The sequence below is a fragment of the Saccopteryx leptura genome, chromosome 2, assembly GCF_036850995.1.
Source record: "Saccopteryx leptura isolate mSacLep1 chromosome 2, mSacLep1_pri_phased_curated, whole genome shotgun sequence".
Taxonomy (NCBI): Eukaryota; Metazoa; Chordata; class Mammalia; order Chiroptera; family Emballonuridae; genus Saccopteryx; species Saccopteryx leptura.
Window position 1 is genome coordinate 243,705,610 of NC_089504.1, and position 22,750 is coordinate 243,728,359.

Genomic DNA, 22,750 nt, shown 5'->3' on the forward strand with positions numbered 1-22,750 from the left:
AGGACAGACAACAGTGATCCTTTTGACAATCAAGGACATTGTCATAATCACCTCCTTCTCTTTTATCCACTCTCCTCTTTCCACTGTATGAATTTCCAAAGGAGCTTTGTAACTGAGGTTTATGAAACAGGCATCTCCCTCTGTGCTTATATAACAGCTGATGGAAGTAGTGGAACCTGCAGTTGCTGAAGCCAATATCTATAATAATAACTTAATGTACAGTGCAGAGGTCCAGCCAGGGCATTTGCAGGCCATACGGCTATGCTTTATTTTCAAGTTGTGGCCAAGTGCATGAGCCATGCGAGCTGCATAATGTGGTATATCTTCAAGACTAGAGACTGGTTGCATCCTCATCACTTGGCCCTGGTACTTCCCAAGATTTTGGCCAATAGTCATATGAGCAACATCATGCTTCACTCTTCTCAAAAGGTGCCAGTTTCTCCAAAATTTTTGAAATATTTCTGCATAGACTGGGAGATTTTTACTAGGTTTCTCTGTGTTTATATCTCAACTTAGTAAAAACTTTCACAAATAACTTTTTCATGTACCTATTGACCAGGGTACGGGCATCCATTATAATCTGTTTGTCTTGGTAACACTATTATTTGGAATCTCTTGTCAACACCAATAAACATGTACATGTGTGGGAAGTGTCCACATATAGGGCATGTTAACTGAGGAGGGTTCTCTTCTGCTCTGAAATAGTGAATTGGTTAAGGGCTAAGAGCCCATCCTTTTTGTCTCCACAGACTGCATAAGACTCAACTGATTCTAAAGATAGGCTATAAATCATATGCTTAAAATTCTTTGAAGTACAGGCAAAAGAGTTCCATATAAGGTCAGAATTCCCTTAACCCTGAGCAAGTGCTATAGTCACAGAGCATCCAGATCACTCTCTGAATACCCATTCATCCTGAATAAAAGGCATATCCAAGCCCAGTGTCCTATTTTGAAATGTATAAACAGGAAAGTTGTTGACAAATAATCCCTTCTCTTGCTTCAAATTAATAATATGCCATTTTTCTTGTATGAGCAAGTCATAGGCCACATTTTTCTGCTTTTTTTATTCAATTCTCTGAACATCATTAGATTCTAGGGATGACTATCTCATCATAAAGCTAGATCACATGCAGCTTAATATGGGAAGGGCCCATTCTCAAGCATCCTACCTTGGGAATTATGGAAGAGAAATCAACCTTACCATGAGCATTTGATTCATAGAAGAAAGGGCAGAGAAAGAGGCAAAGTTTCTAATTGGGTTGTCATGGCCTAAATGAAATAGCTAGTGATCCCAGACCTCTGTCTCTCGGTTGCCTTCCCTGGGACCCAAATCTTTGTGACACAGTCTTTTGGCCAAAGCTCAAAGCTATGCTGCATGCCAGGACAGTTGCTCCCACCCTTGAGTATTACATGATGACACTGCATTTTGCCTGTGTCTCTTCCTGTTCTTTTTTTTTTCTGACAGAGACAGAGAGAGTCAGAGAGAGGGACAAACAGGGACAGACAGACAGGAAGGGAGAGAGATGAGAAGCATCAATTCTTTGTTGTGGCACCTTAGTTGTTCATTGATAGCTTTTTCATATGTACCTTGGCCAGGGGGCTACAGCAGACTGAGTGACCCTTTGCTCGAGCCAGCGACCTTGGGCCCAAGCCAGTGAGCCTTGCTCAAACTACAATAGATGAGCCCACACTCAAGCTGGCAATCTCGGGGTCTCGAACCTGGGTCCTCCACGTCCCAGTCCCACGCTCTATCTACTGCACCACCGCCTATTCAGGCTTTTCCTGTTCTTGTTGTGTGTTCTTTCTTTAGGAGTATGTTTACTTTGCATCGTTTCTCAAAGAACAAAAGTTATATTGTTACTTAGCTGTGCTCCTGCTATCTTTATAGAGGGGTATACCAAGGAGAGGAAACTATCAAAGGTCCAGCCAGTACTATGACCCAGAATCAAGCCCTGAGAAAAGAAAAAAATACGTTAACGACCTTCCCCCAGCCCCAGTCCCCATGGAACAGCCTTCTCCTCCTATCGTCTGTTATTCTTTTGAGTTGTTGAAACTAAAGGTTCCAGAGCAGGGGTTTCTGGATCTGTGGGTAGGTCACAGGCCTCTGCTGTCCAGTGCCTTTTGCACCATTTCCTACTCTGTACCATACAGCTCATTTTAAACCTCCAATCCTTTTCCTTTTATTCCTCATTATTTACAATATGTTTATTTATTTGCTCAATCCTGGAATACATGTAAATTATTTTTTAGAATAACTAAACTATGCCTCTGGAAAAAGCAAGTATATGATCTGGAGAACAATGTTTGTGTCTTTAACCTTAGGGAACAAGGTCAAAATGATGTTCTTCAAAACTATTTAGGATAGTCCTTATCCATCTAGACCTATTGAGTGTAGTTACAGTATTCATTTTAAATATAGTTAGTCTTGGGTGGTGTAGGTAAACACGGTACTCGCCTCCTTCCTCAACCACATCAGAATCACAACTAAACTGAGGTTTCCAGTCAAGATGGCAGCGTAGCTAAACATGGTACTCACCTCATCCCACAGCTACATCAGAATTACAACCAAACTTCAGAACAACCATCCTTCAGAACTAGCTGAAATCTGGCTGAACGGAAGCCCTACAATGAGGGAATTAAAGAAGCAACATTGAAATTAGTAGGAGGGTGGAGATGGAGAACAGGCTGGTCTCACACTCGTATGTGGCAGATAAAAATCAAGGGGGATATCTTGGCTTGTAGAGGTTCCCCCCGAGGAGTGAGGGGTCCCAGGCCCCCCCAGCCCAAGTTCCAGTGCCAAGAAGAGCAGTCCTCATAATTTCTGGTTGTAAAAACTAGTGGAGATGGAAGCTGGGGAAGACGGAGGGCTAATGGAGTCCCAAGCAATTTCTATAAAGGGCCTGTACATGGACTTACTCTGATTCACTCCCTCTGGCTCTCGCACTGGGATATTAGCTTAAAAGGCACCAAGAACATATAGGAAGTAACTGAATTGCCAACATCAGGATGAGAGCTGGGGATCAGCTTTCTCCCAGACAGAAATGCTGGCACAGGACATTTTTCCTTTTCTGAGCCCTTCTCCTACTGCGATGGCAAGGGGGCACCATATCTGAGTCTCTATCAGTCTGCCTAATACCGTTGGCCCTGCCCTGATGATTCCCTGAGACAAGCCCCACCCAACTTTCTGGCCCACCCAAGCTGTTTCCAGTGACTCTTCCATACGAATTTGCAGCTCAGGCATCAGATTTTCCTAAATCTTTCAAACAAGCAACATCTGACCTCAGCGTGCCCCATACCTCTCACTAAGTGATCTCAGGTCTGGCACTAGCTTTAGCCAAGCTTGATTTACATTTTTGTCTTGGCACCTCTAAGACCAGCACAAGTAGAAATTGTCTGTAGTTTGCTTTGTAGCTCATGCTGGGTGGCCCCAGGTGGAACACAAGTGGCCGCTAACCTTGGCCTGCACCTTCCTGAAGATTCCGGAGCCAGTACACCCAGTGGAAAGCTCCAGACCTCATTGGAGCACCACCAGCCTACTACTACCTATACAAGCAATACACTCAAGGGGTTGACTCAGGAGACACCAGAGCCCCACTGAAATAATTCCTGCTCTATGGGGTGTGCCCCTATACAGCTAATCCTCCACAGTGGTCTATGGTCAAAGTCAGTCCTTTCAGCTGATCAGCCTGGGGGTAAATCCCTTTCACTGACGTTCTGACAGCAATCAAGGCTCAACAACAAGAGGAGGGTATACACAGCTCACATGGGGGGGGGGTGCTGGTAACTCTAGTGCTCAACTTGGGTGATCAGGGAGGGCTGTGCTTCTGGACCTTGTAGAGCATCTACTACATTAGGCTACTCTCCAAAGCCCAGGAGACATAGCAGCTCCACCTAATACATAGAAACAGACAAAGTGAGGCTGCCAAAATGAGGAGACAAAGAAACATGTTCCAAATGAAAGAAGAGAACAAAAACTCCAGAAAAAGAACTATAACAAAATGGAGACAAACAATCTACTAGATGGATATTTCAAAACAATGGTTATAAGGATGCTCAGTGAACTTAGTGAGAACCTCAACAACAACAAAAAGAACCAGTCAGAAATGAAGGATACACTAACTGAAATTAAGAATAATTTACAGGGAATCAGTAGTAGAGTAGATGAAGCTGAGATTCAGATCAGTGATTTGGAATATAAGGAAGCCAAAACACCCATTCAGAACAGCAAAAAGAAAAAAAGAATCCAAAAAAATGAGGATAGTGTAAGGAGACTCTGGGACAACTTCAAGCACACCAATATTAATATCATGGGGGTGCCAGAGGAAGAAAGAGCAAGAAATTAAAAACCTTTTGAAAAAATACTCACAGAAAACTTTCCTAACCTGGTGAAAGAAATAGACATACAAGTGCAAGAAGTAGAGAGAGTCCCAAACAAGATGAACTCAAAGAGGTCCACACCAAGACACATTATAATTAAAATAGAAAAAATGTAAAGACAAAGAGAAAATCTTAAAAGCAGCAAGAGAAAAGCAGTTAGTTACCTACAAGGGAGCTCCTATAAGACTGTCAGTAACAAAACCTTTGAAGGCCAGAAGGGAATGGCACAAAATATTCAAAGTGATGGAAAGCAAGGACCTACAACCAAGATTACTTTACCAAGCAAAGCTATCAGTTGGAATTGAAGGAGGAGTAAAGACTTTCTCAAACAAGAAAAAGCTAAAGGAGTTCATCAACACCAAACCAGTATTATACTAAATGTTAAAGGGTCATCTATAAAAAAAAGAAAAAAAAAGATTAAAAGTATGAACACTAAAGTGGCAAAAAATATGTACCCATCAACAATTGATTCTGAAAAGCAAAATAAACATGCAAGCAGAACAGAAACAGACTCATAGATACAGAGAACATTTTGTTGGTTACCAGATGGGAGGAAGGTTGGGATAACGGGTGTAAAAGGTGAAGGGATTAAGAAGTACAAATTGCTTGTTACAGAATAGTCATGGGAATGTCAAGTACAGCACAGGGAATACAGTCAATAATCTTATAATTATGTATAGTGTCAGATGGGTGTGAGATTTATCAGGATGATCACTTAGTAAGTTGTGTCTGATCATTGGGATGTACACTGAAACTAATATAATAATATATGTCAACTGTAACTGAAAAATAAAATGATTTTTAAATGAAAAAAATAGTTAGACTCATATATTACTGCTTGTATTTCCCTTTGGTTTGTAAAATGTTACCATGATTCTAAAAGTCAGTACTATACAAAAAAAGTATACTCAGAGTACACCTCCTAGAGCCTTTAACCTGTCCTCATTCTTTACACCCAGTTTCTTCTGCTCACCAATCTCAATAATACTTAATTTTTTCTGTATTTCTTTCTGCACAAATTAGCAAATATATGTATATCTTATTTTATCCCTACTTACGTAATGTAGCATGACATTTTATACTTTTCTTTTTAAACTTAAATACAGTGTGTCCATAAAGTCATGGTGCACTTTTGACCGGTCACAGGACAGCAACAAAAGATGATAGAAATGTGAAATCTGCACCAAATAAAAGGAAAACCCTCCCAGTTCCTGTAGGATGATGTGGCAGCATATGTGCATGCGTAGATGATGACGTAACACCGTGTATACAGCGGAGCAGCCCATGGCCATGCCAGTCGAGATGTGGACGGTACAGAGGAAATTTCAGTGTGTTCTGTGGCTCGCTAAATTCTAATCTGTGACCAAAGTGCAACGTGAATATCGGTGCGTTTATAACAAAACACCACCACATAGGAATAACATTACTCGGTGGGATAAGCAGTTGAAGGAAACCGGCATTTTGGTGGAGAAACCCCGTTCTGGTAGGCCATCAGTCAGTGATGAGTCTGTAGAGGCTACACGGGATAGCTCCCTAAGGAGCCCTAAAAATCTGTGCATGAGCTCACATCGAACTGCACTGAACAGGTATGAAACAGAGAGTTTTCCTATTATTTGGTGCAGATTTCACATTTCTATCATCTTTTGTTGCTTTCCTGTGACCGGTCAAAAGTGCACCATGACTTTACGGACACACTGTATATATTGTATAAATCGCCCCATATCAGTTTATAGAGATCTTTCTTATTTTTTTTTACAACTACATAGTACTCCATTTTGTGGATGTACCAATTTATTCAATCATTCTCCTATGTATGGGCTTTTAGGGTTTTTTATATTATTTTGAAATTACACACATTCAACAACAAACAACATTACGCACATGTATTTTTTGGAGGCAAATTCCTAGAAATGGGAAGGCAGTAAGTGCTAAGTGTGTAACTTTGTTTGATATTGCCAAATTCCCCTTCAGAAAGGTTTTGCCAGTTTGCATACCTACTAGCAATGTAATAGAGTGCTTGTATCCCCACAGTCTAAGCAACAGAGTATGTTGCTATGCTACGCATTTTAATTTTCGCCAACCTGATAAGTGAGAAGTGGCATCTCAGTGTTAATTTGAATTTTTCTAATTTTGAGTAAATTTTATATTTGTTGGGGGGGAATTGTTTTTATTTTTAATTGACCATTATGAATCCTCAAATTGTGTAGTCATTATTGATAATGATGCCTTTTCTCCTATTACATGCTGACATCATGGATTGGCAGGTTGCCACCTTATTCAGTACTGTTAGTCCCGCACATTGTAGATGCTTAATAAATGTTGACTAGTGAATGATTTAACCAGAGCGAGCCTTAAAATATAGGGCCAGTTTCATTCCCTGAGCAGGATGCTTCTTGCCATTCCCTAACACAACCAAAATCTTGCTCAGATGCAATAATGCTAAATATTTATAAACAGACAAGTAAGTCATAAAAAGTTTATAGAATGCCTGGGGTGGTGAACACACAAAACAGTATATGGATGATGTATTATATAGTTGTATTAACTGATGTCACTCCAATAAATTTAATTTAAAAATCGAGTCTAACAGATATAATAATTATAAAGACAAAATAAATTTTAATATAAAAAGTTTATAAAACCTCATCTCCCCCAAATGAAGTTTGAACCCCATTAAGATAGACTATGGTAAGGGAAGGACAAGTTTTAATATGGCAGGACTGAGCAGGGGTGACTCAGCATGTTAAAACTCCAGGTTCAATGGTCAGCATTTCCTATAAAGATCAGATGACAATCCTTTATTCTGCATTATGTGTATCTGTCTCTAGGAAGTATATCCTTTCATCTCCATTATATTTGAAAGCTCTGGTCACTCATGACCCAGTCAGCTGCTCCCCAAAAAACTCTAATGATGATCCATAGCTACCCTCTACCTGGCTTTTCTGTGTGGTTATTGCCCTTTCTGTGCTGCCTCAGGCCATCAGAAATCCAGGTCCTTCCCTTAGTTCTCCTCCAAGCACTGCCAAGTCCAGGCTCTAGATTTTTATTCAGATTTGGGGAAAACAAAGGGGAATTACAATGTGAAAAGAACACATTTGGATGTTACCAATATTAATGTTCCTGGAATCCAGGGATGTGACATGCTCCACTGGGGGACTTGGACAAGCCATCTCTCTCCTTTCACCTGACCTGACCTGACGTCCTTTCTTCTTTCTGTAGGAATGCTTTTGGAAATATCCTTATAGCGTGGAATCAGACCCAACTCCATTCTTGGGGGTCCAGTGAAAGGGAAATTAGAAAAAATTTACTGAAAATCCAGATCATATCATCATAACCTCATATGGATGTAGTCATGCCCACAATGAAGGCACAGCATTACATGAGTTTGAAAAATTTTATCTTTTGGTATGTCCACAGTTCATAATTTAAGCCTATTCTTTTATTTTTATCTTTATTGAGATATAATTGACATATTCTGGGTTTACAACATAATTCATATTTATATATATTGTGAATGATCACGTCTAGTTAACATTCATTGCCACACAGTCACAATTTTTTTCCCTTTTTTCTTTTTTTAATTTATTTTTCAGATGAGAGCAGGGAAGATAGTGAGGCAGACTCCCTCATGCACCATGACCGGGATTCACCTGGAAACCCCACCTGGGGCCAGTGCTTGAGTACTGAGCTATGTTTAACACCTGGGGCCATAGTGCTTTGATGGAGCTATCCTCATTGATCCATGCCATACTCAAACCAGTTGAGCCACTGGCTGTGGGAGGGGAAGAGAAAAAGGAGGTGGAGAGGGAGGGGTGTAGAAACAGATGGGCGCTTCTCCTGTTTGCCCTGAGTGGGAATTGAACCCAGGACATCCATATGCCAGGCTGATGCTCTATCCACTGAGCCACTGGCCAGAGCCAATTTTTTTTTAATTTTTTTAATTAATTTATTTTTTAATTTTTTTTTTCTATTCATTTTAGAGAGGCGAGAGAGAGAGAGAGAGAGAGAGAGAAGGGGGAGGAGCAGAAAGCATCAACTCCCATATGTTCCTTGACTAGGCAAACTCAAGGTTTTGAACCAGTGACCTCAGCGTTCCAGGTCGACGCTTTATCCACTGCACCACCACAGGGCAGGCCCAATTTTTTTTTCTTAAGACCCATTCTCCTAGAAACTTCCAAGCATATAGTGTTATTAACTATAGTTATATCCCCAGGAGTTATTTATAACTGGAAGTTTGTACTTTTTTACTACATTCACCCATTTCCCCCACACCTCTGGCAACCACTTATATGTTCTCTGTGAGGTCTTTTTTGTTTGTTTTAGATTCCACATATGAATGAGATCATATGATATCTGTCTTTCTCTGTGTGACTTATTTTACTTGGTACAATGCCTTCAGGGTTCATCCATATTGTGGCAAATGGCAAGATTTCCTTTTTTATGGCTAAATATAATCCATTGTATATGTAGGTGTAAATACACTTGTGTGTATATATATTATATATAGTCCAATCACCGAGCCATCCAGCCAGGGAAAATTGTTAAGTTTTAAATGGTAAATTTTATAGTATGTTAATTATACATCAATAAAACTATTTTAAAGACTAAAAAAATTGCCCTGGCCAATTGGCTCAGTGGTAGAGTGTTGACCCAGTGTATGGATGTCCTGGGTTTGATTCCTGGTCAGGGCACACAGAAGAAGTGACCATATGCTCCGCTCCCCCCTCTCCCTCTTCTCTCTCTCTCTTTCTCTCTTCCTCTCCCTTTCCCACAGTTTTGACTTGATTGGTTCGAGTGCATTGGCCCCAGGCACTGAGGATGGCTCCATGGAGCCTCTGCCTCAGGTGCTAGCATGGCCCCAGATGGGGGTTGCCAGGTGGATCCCAGTTGGGTGCATGCTGCAGGAGTCTGTCTGTCTATCTCCCTTCTTGTCACTTGGAAAGAAAAAGACTAAAAAAAATTAAATATAAGGCTAAAGTCCTCTTTCAATTATGAATTTAATGTATTTGTTCCAGATTTTCTTTTAGGTAGAAAATGTTATTTATTTTCTACATCAAATTGTAACTTTTTTTTCTTTTGTAGTCTTTAAATATCTAAATATTTGGATTAACTACATAGGATTATCATAAACACAAAACACTGATGAGTTATGCTAACCAGGAAGAATTGCTGCCATTCCCCTATCCCTCATATTACACAATTTAAATGTAATGTAAGGAAATTTTTATTTTATTTAAATTTACTGGAATGACATTAATAGGATCATATAGGTTTCAAGTGTGCATGTCTATAATTCATGATCTACATATTGCATTGTGTTTTAGAATTCAAGCCTTAAATCCTGAAGATGTTTTATGTTTTTTATTCTAAAAAGTTTTATAATTTAATATTTCACAGTTAAATCTATGATCTCTTTTAAGGTAATTTTTTTAATAAAATGTGAAGGTTACATTGAGGTTCTTTTTTTTTTTGTCCATGTACGCCTAATTTTCTAGCACCATTTGTTGAAAAGACTGGCCTTCCTCAACACAATTGTTTTTGCCCCTTTGTCAAAAATCTGTAGGCCGTACATGTATGGGTTCTCTATTCTGTTTTATTGACCTGTGTATCTATTCTATTACCAATCCCATGCAGCTTTGAAATTGAATAGAGTGGTTCCTCCCTTGTTATTCTTTTCTAAAATTATTTTAACTATTCTAGGTCCTTTGCCTTTTAGAAAATTTATATTCACAATAAATATTTCACAGTGTCACATGTCAAATCATTAAGTCAGTGGTTCTCAAAGTGTGTGCCAGAGCGCACTGGTACACCCTAGAAGATTTCCAGGTGCGCCCTATGGTATTCCAGAGAAATATGTGTCTGTTGGGGACCAAAAAACCAACAGGGTTTTTGGAGTTTAGATTTTTGGGGGACAGAGGTATGGGGAATTGGCTATAAGCTGATAGTCTGCCCAACCCCCCACCTCACTTGCCTAATTAGGTTGCAAAATGCTGTTAAGCTATGGTGCTGGATTGTTTACACTACCCCCCATGTTCCCCGGAAATACTGGAGGCAAGTTTCTTCTATCCTTTGTTTGGTGTAGAGTTAAGATGATATGTATGGTGGGGGTTTTCTGCACTCAACACAATTAAGAATAAAAAGAGAGGAATTCTTCAACATATTGATGAAGAAATGAGAGTTTGCCTTTCAAATATAGGCCCAAACATTGAAGAAATAGCTAGGACACATCAGGCTCATGTTTCTCATAAACACAAGAATGAAAAAACTTAACACATTTGCGCTGGGACTTGCCGAAATTACTAAATCTTACTAAGAATGTATCTATATATATGAAAAGATACTTTTTTGTTGTTTTCTTATTTTTTAACCCATCTTTTTTATGAATTCTAAAAAGCATAACTCAAAAAATGTAACATAAAAATGTTTTTTAATGTCAGAATAAATTTAATTTTGTTGTATTTATTTCATTTAATTACCATAAAAGCATGCTTGCACTTTATATGTTTTTTTCTTTACTATTTGGCTTAATTATTATAACATATTTCTCAAATTTGTATATAGTGCGCCTATAATTATTTGTAGGATTTTAAATGAGCCCTGACTTCAAAAAGTTTGAGAACCACTTCATTAGGTTGTACACTTTAAATATATAAATTTATTTGTAAATTGTACCTTGGCCCTGGCCGGTTGGCTCAGTGGTAGAGCGTCGGCCTGGCGTGCAAGAGTCCCAGGTTCAATTCCTGGCCAGGGCAAACAGGAGAAGCACCCATCTGCTTCTCCACCCCTCCCCCTCTCCTTCCTCTCTGTCTCTCTCTTCCCCTCCCGCAGCCAAAGCTCCATTGGAGCAAAGATGGCCCGGGTGCTGAGGATGGCTCTGTGGCCTCTGCCTCAGGCGCTAGGATGGCTCTGGATGCAACAGAGCGACACCCCAGAGGGTAAGAGCATCGCCCCCTGGTGGGCATTCCAGGTGGATCCCGGTCGGGCGCATGTGGGAGTCTATCTGACTGCCTCCCTGTTTCTAGCTTTGGAAAAATGCAAAAAAAAAAAAATTGTACCTCAATGACACAGGGTGGGTGGGGGTGTCGGGGGGGAAGTTGAGGAGAAAAAATACCAAAAGTTTGATAGAAAAAGGAATAGACAATTATTTTAAAATATAAAAAATGGCCTTTAAACATATTAAAACATAATAGTGGTCATAAGGATGCATGAGTGTCTTTTTGAGAGAGAGAGACAGGAAGGAGCGGGAGAGAGATGAGAAGCATCAACTTATAATTGCTTCACTTTAACTGTTTATTGATTGCTTCTCCTATGTGCCTTGACTGGGAGGCTCAAGATGAGCCAGTGACCCCTTTCTGGCTTAAGCCAGAGACTTTGAGATCGTATTGACGATCCCATGCCCAAGCTGGCGACCCTGAGCTCAAGCTAGTAAGCCTATGCTCAAGCCAACAAGCCTGCACTCTACCCAGCAACTTCCTGGGTTTTGAACTGGGGCTCTCAGCATCCTGGGGAAAGGCTCATATGGTAGTGGAGAGTGTAGACTGAGTCATGCCTCAGGAGATGTGCAGTTTTTACAACTTACTAGATCTAAAGCAAATTCTCTGTGGTTTGTTTCCTTATGTACACGATGAAGGCTTCATAGATCAGTTTGAAGGATTAAATTGAGACAGTGAATATCAAGTGTTTAACACAGATCCTGCACATAATGAATAATGTTAATATTATATGTGCTCTGTGCTCTCTTCACAGAGAAGTTTCTACAACCTCCCAAGCCCCATTATGTGTAATTGGAGAGGTTCCTTCTGCTATTAGTCAACAAGTTATTAATTTCAATAAATAGAGAAAAATAGCAAAAACAAAAATTTAATTTCATACATGTACTCAGCACTGTGATAGGGCCTCTATTCTGTTACAAAGTTATTATAAATTTATTTTCTAACTCTAGCTGATGTTAATCAAGCATGAGATGTCTGGATGACTGAAAATCATCCCAGGAAGATTAGTAAATAGGAAGGGCTATGAAAGCTGCTGTAGAAGAAATCTTTTAGGTAAAAAGGGAGTATGGCTATAGGAAGGGCAGGGAAATACTGGCAAGTAATAACTTGAATATACACAAGTCATGTTACACATCTGCCAGGTTTTATTATTTTATTTTATTTTATTTTATTTTATTTTTTTAGTGTGAGAGAGAGAGAGAGAGATAGGGACAGACAGGAAGGAAGAGAGATAAGAAGCATCAATTCCTTGTTGTATCACCTTAGTTGTTTATTGATTGCTTTCTCATATGTACCTTGGTTGGGGGCTCCAGCAGAGCAAGTGACCCCTTGCTCAAGTCAGCAACCTTGGGCTTCAAGCCAGCAACCTTTGTGCTCAAGCCAGTGACCATGAGGTCATGGCTGTGATCCCACGCTCAAGCTGGTGAGCTTATGCTCAAGCCAGATAAGCCTGTGCTCAAGCTGGTGATCTTGGGGTTTCAAACCTGAGTCCTCTGCATCCCTGGCTGAAGTTCTGTTCACTGTGCCACCGCCTGGTCAGGCACATTTGCCAGATTTTAAAACACTGGCCTCTTGTCCCTGGGACAGTCAGGTCTTCTGCTTTATCAGATAGTCCCTCCCAGAGAGTCCCAGAACAAAATAAATTCAATAACTACACCACATGGAATTTGAAAAATATGTCTAATCTGAACAGGATTTTATTTCTTTTTGGATTTAAAAACTCATTTCATGAATGCATATTTATATTCATTAAATTAGAACAATCGATCACATAAACAAACTACCTAATAAGTAGTTGTTAGTTGAAATAAAATTCCAAGTGACAGTAATAAATGCAGGCACATAGTGTAGTAAATGTCCAACAACTTAGATGAAAAATGGCATGTTCTGAGAAAGTTTCTGGTGATTGCAAAAATTGGCTCAAGACAAAGACATTGATATAAAAAAATGCATGTGAAGAGTTCAAATGAAATGTGAAAAAGCAAACGTAGTAAAATATTTAATATATTAAATAAATAAAACCTAACTTACTGAAATGAATAATAAAAGAGAGAGAATCTCTCTTCCCACATTAGTATATTTTCATAGACTATAATCCTGGTCAGAGCCACTAGAACAATCGATTCTCACTTCACTATTGCATCTCTAAGCCTCTAGTTCCTACTCAGTGCTTGAGGTTTTTCATATATGTGGCTTCTTCCTCCCACTACTGGTTTTTATTCTTCTGGTTCTTCCTCTTCTTCTTCTTCCTCCTCTTGTTCCTCTTGTCCTTCTTCCTCTTCTTCTTCCTTTTCTTCTTTCTTTTCTTCTTCCTTTTCTTCTTTCTTTTCCTCTTTCTTTTCTTCTTCCTTTTCTTCTTTCTTTTCCTCTTTCTTTTCTTCTTCCTTTTCTTCTTTCTTTTCCTCTTTCTTTTCTTCTTCCTTTTCTTCTTTCTTTTCCTCTTTCTTTTCTTCTTCCCTTTCTTCTTCCTTTTTCTCTGTTTTCTCTTCTGGGGGCTTTTCTGTAGCCCCTTCTGGACCCTCTTTTGTGGGCTCTTCTGGACTTCTACAAATGACGCACATGCTAATAATTAAAACTGCTAATAGTATGACGAAAAGTATAAAGAATGATATGATCATATTGTCTAACTTCTTTTCATGTTTCATAGGTTTGATAGTGGTGTGACTTCCACTTCCTTCTGGCTCTTGACTTGAATTACCAGGGGGACCACTGTCCTCACTGCCCCCATTACCTTCAGTATCGCACTTAGGGGGCGCATAGCCAGCCTCACAATGGCAGTGCTTTAAATTGTTGCAGACTCCTCTCCCACTACACGTATCTTTTGGTATGCAGTCGTAGTTGAACACAGCAGAATCAGTGCAGGAGTAGTTCACGCAGACTTTGTTTGGACCGCAAGAAGTGCCAAAGTTAATATCTCCATCATCAGGGATATCATTAGTGTCATAGGCGTCCATGCTCCAGCAGAAGTCTTGGTCATGCGGAATCTGGATTAGTGTCTGAAAAGGTTTGATTTCTGGTAGCTCTTCAACACCTGTACACATAATTTTCCCACAAAACTTATTCTCATCGTTACACTTAACATAGTTTGGGTTACTAGAAGTGGGAGGGCCACAGTGTCCAAACCTGTTCCCTGCCTCATTTATGATATAACACTGCATTGGGGCAGCCATTGCAAACGGGCCAAAAAGATGTTGGCAGTGAACTGATTGACTACGGCATTCACCGTCAACACAGAAATCCAAACCACATGTTGTACCGTCTTGCATGTACGTGTTTGCAGGACATTCTCCAGAGGTACCACTACAATATTCTGGGAGGTCACAGACACCTTGAGCAGGACGACAATTGGTTCCCTCTGGTAAAAACTGGCATGACAGATTACAACAGGGTCCAGGACTACACTGTGCTTTATCCTTCAGCCTACATGATTGGTCACAGCATGGGTTATTCCTACAAAGATTACCACAGTCACACTGCTCGTCGCCCTCCATCACACCATTTCCACACACATCAGCCCTACGCAAGCGGCCTTTGCGCTGAGGTTTGTTAAACAGGCAGGCCCCTTTGTGTTCCTGGAGGAACTGGTAGAAGTAGTCAGAGCTGCAGTTGCTGAAGCCACTTTCCTTGGTGATATTTTCATACATGAGGCAGAAGTGTTTCTCTTTGCAAATACAGGCCAAGTGGTCGTGCTGAATACCCAAGTTGTGCCCAAGCTGGTGGGCCATGAGCGCTGCAGACAGGAGGAGATCTTGATGATGGAGCGATTCAACAGCTGCCGCGAAGCCACTGGAACAGGCACCATCGAGAAATGCGTGTCCCATACCCTGTTCAGGACGCTGTCCGACAATCATGTGGGCAACATCGTGCTTCACACGGTGGAGGAGCTGCTCTTGTCGCCAGCTATTGAAATTCCCGAGTGTAACTTGCAGGTCCGCGGGGACCTCTACGAGGTCCTCCTCGGTCCAAATCTCCATTCCAGCCAGCACCACCTCTGTGTTGATTCCCCTAGTGAAGCTGTTGGCCAGGGCAATGACGTCCAGTACTCTCTGGACTGTCTCACTGACGTCACCGCCCCACATTTGGAACTGCAGGTTGTTGACCACGACAAACATCTCCACGTACTTGGTGTGTGACCACAAGTAGGACAGCGCCTGTAGCCCGGCGGGAAGCCTGGCAGTCCCTTGTGGCCGGCTGCTGGACACCTCTTGGCTGTCTTTGGAGGTGACACTGCAGGAGACTCGAGCTTGATGTGACACGGTGTACAACACGTGTTCGAACCGTTTTGAAGAGTCCATCGGCTCGATGCCATAGGCTTTTCCCTCCTTAATCAGGATGCCCCTGAGGCCTGAACAGGCATTGACAGAAACAAAAGAACCCAGGACGCCTTCTATGTAGCCTTCATAGTGACAGTCATGTGAGATGACAGGCATTTCTTGTCCCAGGATGCCCTTGTGGTAGCTAAAGACTGGAAAGTTGTGGACAAAACAGTCTCTCTTCACCTGCAGGCGAATCAGCTGTTTCTGGCCCTGCATCAGGATCACATAGGATGCCTTTTCCCCTGGGTCTTCCCTTCCCTCCACAGTCAGAGCCTTGGGGATGACTATTTCATAAGAAGAGTAATATACCGATCCCAGGTCACAGTACAAGCTAGGCAGCAAACTCAGCACCAACACCAGCACCGTCCCCAACCTGACACATGAGGATCCTGGCACCAGTCCCAGCCTCAAGTCCTTCATCTGGGGAGCCCAAGTCTGAAGCACTCTGCTAGTCTCATTCATAACCACTTGCTTCTTCTGTAGGGAAGACAAGGAGGAGGCACGTTCCTCACAGAGGCAGGAGGCACTGACGCGACCTTAGTGAATCAGTGGCTGACACAGGGCCTATCAGCAGCCGCGGTCCTTGATACGCAGACCCTTAGTCACAGGTATTAACTCCCATGTACGCTGGCTGCAGAAAGGGTGCCTACTGCCAACCTCTGGCTGTGTCTTCTCTAGTCTCTGTTTTTCTTCAGTTATTGTCCTTTCTCTGTGACTTCCTCCACAGCATGTTTCAGTGATCCTTGGTAAAGTCCTTTGACACGGTGGCAATGTAATCATGAAGAAGGACTGCAAATCCTAAAATGCAAGATTGCCCCTTGAGAAAGGGAACAAAACCTCCATGCCTTCCTCAACTGTGCCACACAGAACACCCCTCCCCCAGCCCTCCTGTGTCCGTTGCTCGGCTAACTCCTAATGTTCCAGACCAGGGGGCTTGAAGATCATTGGTGGGCACCTCCATTGCCCATTTCCTCTCTTGTGAAACTCCTGGTCTGTAACGCGTGGGCAGCACAACTCAGGCTGTTCTTGACTCCTCAATGGGGCTTTATAGTGATAAGCCGGACTGTTAGATAAGGCAATGTGCTGGCTTCTCTGTGCCCCAAAATAGACCCAAATGGGCTGGTGACCATGGAGCAAGGGATAATACTGCTATTTTTTAACATTATCAAAATTCAGTTTTTCGAGTTCTATTTATAACACTGTCAAAAATGTGTATGGAAAATGCCAACAGAGCAGCCATATGTGTGATTTTCATAGGTACATAGACTGGTAACGCCTACACCCTTTTCTGGATACATACAGGTATCCTAAGATTATAGCAGTTGAAGACTAGGTGTCCTAAAAGTCTTCCCTGTGTTAGAAAATGTGTCCAGTGCCCACTTTTGTTAGTTTATCTTTATATGCCTAGGTTCAAGAGTAGATGAACTAGAATTACTCATTGAATGACTAAGTGACTTCCAGGTAAGTGTGCTGTGATGTCTCATCAGTTGTAGGTTATTTGATTGTGCTTGCTGCGTGTCTGCCCTGAAAGGCTGAAAATATTCCTAGTAAAACCCAAATTGTGCTGCAACTGTGCTGACGAATGGCAGTTCCATGATCTCAAAACGTACCTCCTTCTTACATTTTGTTGTTCAGTTCACTCTCCTAATGTTGTCTTGCCTCATATGTCACTGAGAAATATAAAAGCAATTGAGTAGTTCCATATGTAGACACCACATGAGTCCATCTGTATCTAAATTTTCCAACTCTGGTGGATAAATTGTCCATGCTCCAATGTAAGGCCAGTCCTCTTACTTGTGTGTGGGGTCTTACTTCCCTTTCAATTTCTCATGGACTTTACTTTTCCAGTTGTCACTTCTGACTTATATCTTAAACATCTATTTGTTCATTGAATTCAATCTCATTATATGTTATAATGTCTCATCTTTATAAAACCTCCCCTCTTTGCCCCCATCACTCTCCAGTCCAATTTCTCCTCCATGTCTCATAATGAAACTGAAAATGTATATGCATTCTGTTCCAATTTGTATCACTACTTTTTTCTGAAATTTAAATTTTGAATCTTAGCTCTATTATAAAATGTGAATAAAACAAATATATTTTTCTTTAAATTATTTAAAAGAGAACTCACCCACATGCAGAAGGACAGAAGTGTTATGATTTAATTTACATGAGGTTTCTCAAATAATCAAGCTCATGGAAATAGAAAGTGAAATAGCAGTTACAAGGAGCTGGGGAAAAGAGCAATGGGACTGGCCATGGTCAGATATTTCAGTGGTCTGAGTGCTTAGTAGATAGAGCGACATCCCAATCTGCAAAGGTTGCAGGTTTGATGCTCAGGGCACATACAGGAAGAGATAGATGTTGCTCTCTCTTTCTCCCTCTCCCCCCCCCCCACACTCTAAAATCAATCAATTAAAAAAGAATAGTGGGACTGTTTGATGGGAAAGAGTTTCAGTTTGGGATGATGGAAAAGTTCTGGTAGTGGATTGTGATGACATTTGCAAAACAATGTAAATGTACTTCATGCCACTGAATTGCACACTTAAAAATGGTAAAGATGGTTACTTTTATGTATATTTGAGAGAGAGGGAGAAAGCAATATAAGTACAACTCTGATTAAGTAATTGTAGTTTTAGCTCCATTGAAGTCCCCATGTGCCATTACCAATCACAAACCTTCCTGCCACAGAGGAATCATGACCCTGTCTTTTATCGTAGCTACTTCGTCATTTTATCTCCTCGATTTGCTTTCTAAATATGCATCTCAGGATTGTGTAATTTTATTTTACTTGCCTTTTAATAACACCTTTATTGAAATATAATTCACATACCATAATCATCTTTTGAAGTATATATGCCAGTGGTTTGCAGTGTGTTCAGAAAACTATGCAACTATCATTAAATCAATTCAAGAACATCTGTCGACCTGGAATGCTGAGGTTGCTGATTCGAAATCCTGGGCTTACCTGGTCAAAGCACGTATGGGAGTTGATGCTTCCTGCTCCTCCTCCCCTCCTCTCTCTCTCACTCCAATCTCTAAAAATGAATAAATAAAATCTAAAAAAATAAATAAAATAAAAAATAAACTTCACCTTAAAAAAGAAAAAAAAACCTGACCTGTGGTGGCGCAGTAAATAAGGCATCAACCTAGAATGCTCAGGTTTCTGGTTCAAGACCCAGGGCTTTGCCTGGTTAAGGCATATACAAGAAGCAACTGCAAGTTGATGCTTCCTGTTCCTTCCTCCCTCCTGCCTTTATCTCTTTTCTGTAAAATCAATAAATATAATTAAAAAAAAATTTTAAAACATCTTCTCACTTTCAAGCAAAACTCTGGTATCTATTAGCAGTCACACCCCTTTCTAACTTGACCCCAGTTCACAGCCACCACTACTCTACTTTCTAGCTGGATGATTTTGTCTATTCTGGACATTTCATAGCAGTGGAATCCTGCATATGGTAATATCTGTGATTGACTTATTTCACCTAGGATAATGTTTCCAAGAATTAGCCTTGTGGTAGATTAGTCTTGTGGTATCAGTACTTCCTTTCCTTTTGGCCAAATAATGTTCTTTTTGTGCAGATACACCAATATTTTATTTTTTGATTCATCAATTGCTGAACATTTTAGTTGTTTCCACTTTGAGGCTATTATGAATAATACTGCTAGGAACATTTGAGTACAAGTTTTTGTATGGACATATGTTTTCATTTCTCCTGAGTAGATACTTAGGAGTGGAATTGCTTGGTCATGATACTCTATGTTTAGCTACTTGAGAAACTGCCCAGGTATTTCCAAAGCAGCTACACAATTTCATATTCCTGCCAGCAATGAATGAGGATTCCAGTTTCTCCACATCTTCCCTGATATTTGTTATTGTCTACTTTTTTTATTATAGCCATTCTAGTGGATGTGACGATGTATCTCATTATAGTTTTGACCTGTATTTCCCAATAATTAATGATGTTACACACCTTTTCATATTCTTTTTGGTCATTTATATCTTCTTTGCAGAAATGTCTGTTTGCATGCTTTGCCCTCGTAAAATCAGGTGTTTTTTCTTATTGAGTTGTAAGACTCCTTAATATTTTTTGGGTACTAGTTTCTCTCAGATACGATTTGCAAATATCTTCTCTCATTCTCTGGCCTGGCTTTTCATTCTCTTGTTGGTGTCTCTTACAGTGGAGAAGTATTTCACTTTTTTCTTCGATTTTTTTTTTAATCAACAGAGAATGAGACAGGAAGGGAAAGGGAGAGATGAGCAGCATTAATTCGTAGTTGTGGCACTTTAGTTGCTCACTGATTGCTTCTCATATATGCCTTAATAGGGTTGGGTAGGCTCCAGCCGAGCCAGTGACCTTGTGCTTCAAGCCTTGCAACCTTTGGGCTCAAGCTAACAACCATGGGCTCATGTCAATGATCACATACTCAAGTTGGCAACCCGTGCTCGAGTCAGTGACCTTGGGGTTTCGAAACTGGACCTCAGTGTCCCAGGTCGATGCTCTGCCCACTGCGCTGCCACCAGTCCAGCTCTTCTGATTTATTGTGTCAAAACACACATAACAAAATTTACTGTCTTATCCACTTTTAGGTATACATTCAGTAGTCTTAAATACCTTCATAATGTTGTGCTACCATCACCACTATCCATCTTTAGACTCTTCATCTTTAAAACTGAAACTCTGTGCCCCCCCACACACACACACACACGACCCTTAGCAGCTGCCTTTCTACTTTCTGTCTATGCTTTTAACTACTCTAGTGGAATCATAGTGTTTGTCTTTTTTTTTTTTATTTCCCCAAAGTGAGAAGCAGGGGTGGTGGTGCAGACAGACAGATTCCCACATATGCCCAACCAGGATCCACCCAGCATGCCCACCAGGGGGTGATGCTCTGCCCATTTGGGGCGTTGCTCCACTGCAATCAGAGCCATTCTAGCGCCTGAGGCAGAGGCCATGGATCCATCCTCAGCACCTGGGCCAACTTCGCTCCAGTGGAGCCTTGGCTGCGGGAGGGGAAAAGAGAGACAGAGAGAAAGGAGAGGGGGAAGGGTGGAGAAGCAGATGGGCACTTCTCCTGTGTGCCCTGGCCGGAAATCAAACCCAGGACTTCCGCAGGACTTCTGCATGTGGAGCTGACACTCTACCGCTGAGCCAACTGACCAGGGCTAGTGTTTGTCTTTTTTTTTTGTTACAGAGACAGAGAGAGAGTCAGAGAGAGGGATAGACAGGGACGGAGAGATGAGAAGCATCAATCATTAGTTTTTCGTTGCGCATTGCAACACCTTAATTGTTCATTGATTGCCTTCTCTTATGTGCCTTGACCGCAGGCCTTCAGCAGACCGAGTAACCCCTTGCTTGAGCCAGCGACCTCGGGGTCTCAAACCTGGGTCTTCCGCATCCCAGTCTGACGTTCTATCCACTGTGCCACCGCCCGGTCAGGCTGTTTGTCTTTTTTTGACTGGCATATTTCACTTAGCATAATGTCCTCAAGGTTCATTCATGTTGTAGCATGTTGCAGAATTTCCTTTCTTTTTAAGGGTGAATAGAATCATTGTATGTACAAACCATACTTTGTTCATCCATTTGTTTGTCATTGGACATTTAAGTTGCTTTATGTTTTAGCTATTGTGAATAATGCTGCTATGAACATGGACATACAAATAACAGTTCAAGACCTTGTTTTAGGTGTCCTGGGGTGTATACCCAGAAGTAGTATAGCTGGATCATACGGTAATTCTATTTTAATTTTTTGAGGAACCACCATATTGTATTCCACAGCAGCTATACCATTTTACATTCCCACCAACAGTATACAAGGGTTTCGACGTTTTCTACATCTTCTCCAACACTTGCTTTTTCTGTCTGTTTTATTTTTTGATAGTTGCCATCATAATGGGTGTGAGATAGTGTCTCATTGTAGTTTTGATTTGCATTTCTCCAATGATTAGTCATACTGCGTATCTTTTCCTGTGCTTATAGGCCATTTGTGTATCTTGTTTCTGAAGAAATGTTAATTTGAGTCCTTTGCCCAATTTTTGAATCAGGTTGTTGGTTTGAGGCTTAGGAGTTCTCTACATATTCTGGACATTATTAATCTCTTAATAGATATGTAATTTGCAAATATCTTCTTTTATTCTCAGTGTAGGCTCTTTACTCTGGTTCTAGTGGGTTTTTTCTTTTTTTATTTAAGTGAGAGGAAGAGAGACAAAGAGACAGATTTCTGCATGACCCCAACTGGGACCCATCCAGCAAGTCCCCTAGTGTTATGCTCTGCCCATCTAGGGCCATTGCTCAGCAAGCAAGCTATTTTTAGTGTCTGAGGCAGAAGCTCCATGGAGTAATTCTCAGCGCCTGGGGCCAATGTGTTCAAATCAGTTGAGCTATAGCTGCAGGAGGGGAAGAGAGGGATAGAGCAGGAGGGGAGGAGAACAGATGGTCACTTCTCTTATGTGCCCTGACCAGGAATCGAACCCAGGACATCCTCATGCCAGGGCGACATTTACAAATAAGCTAACTGAGCAGGGCCTATTGTTTTTTATTGTTTTTAAATGAACAAACTGATGTTTCTATTACTTGATTAATTTCTATATTTCCAAAAAAATGATGTGACTATTTTGCCAGTGTTACAACAGCTGATATGGAGCAAATGATTTCTAGAGGACTTTATTTAAACATATTGGAAATGCTCCTCATTTTACAGCTTAACTTCATCTGAATCCATATGAAAGCAGTGTTTATACAGTCTGCAGTCATCCCTCGCCATATTGCAGTTCACTTTTCGCAGTCTCACTGTATTGCAGATTTTTAAATTATATATATCCAATTTTGTATAGTGGATTTTCCACTATATTGTATAGTGGGATTTTGCAGTATATATGTATTTTTTATATTTATTATTTTAATTATTTTTGTGGTAAAATAAGCATTTTCTAGCCTAAAAATTGAAAACAATATGAAAATATTTAAAATATTTCTTAAAACATATTACTTTCATTGGTGAGTACCCATATAGAATTTTATATGTTAAAATTACCTAGGTTTAAGAGTATAGAAAGTGCCTGAC

At 40.7% G+C, this 22,750-nt stretch overlaps 2 protein-coding genes across 5 annotated transcripts in view; one reads left to right on the forward strand and one right to left on the reverse strand.

The window, feature by feature from the left end:
- The window catches only part of TMEM116 (transmembrane protein 116), a 129,681-nt gene that overhangs the window by 52,358 nt on the left and 54,573 nt on the right, over positions 1-22,750 (forward strand). Inside the window, exon 12 of one of the 4 annotated variants that reach the window (XM_066370921.1) lies at positions 1,597-4,362. The exons of 2 other annotated variants lie outside the window; for them this stretch is intronic. In XM_066370921.1, the coding sequence (XP_066227018.1) occupies positions 1,597-1,614 (18 nt within the window). In that variant the 3' untranslated portion in view covers positions 1,615-4,362. Of the gene's footprint in view, positions 1-1,596; positions 4,363-22,750 lie in introns of those variants that run through there. One more of the 4 variants, XM_066370922.1, reaches the window with a different exon arrangement.
- Positions 13,727-17,709, reverse strand: LOC136395696 (disintegrin and metalloproteinase domain-containing protein 1a-like; the record flags this gene model as incomplete). The annotated part of the gene is made up of 2 exons (XM_066370896.1): positions 17,296-17,709; positions 13,727-16,483 (listed from the first exon to the last, which is right to left on the reverse strand). A coding segment is annotated over exon 2 (2,421 nt), but the record flags the coding sequence as incomplete, so codon positions are not given.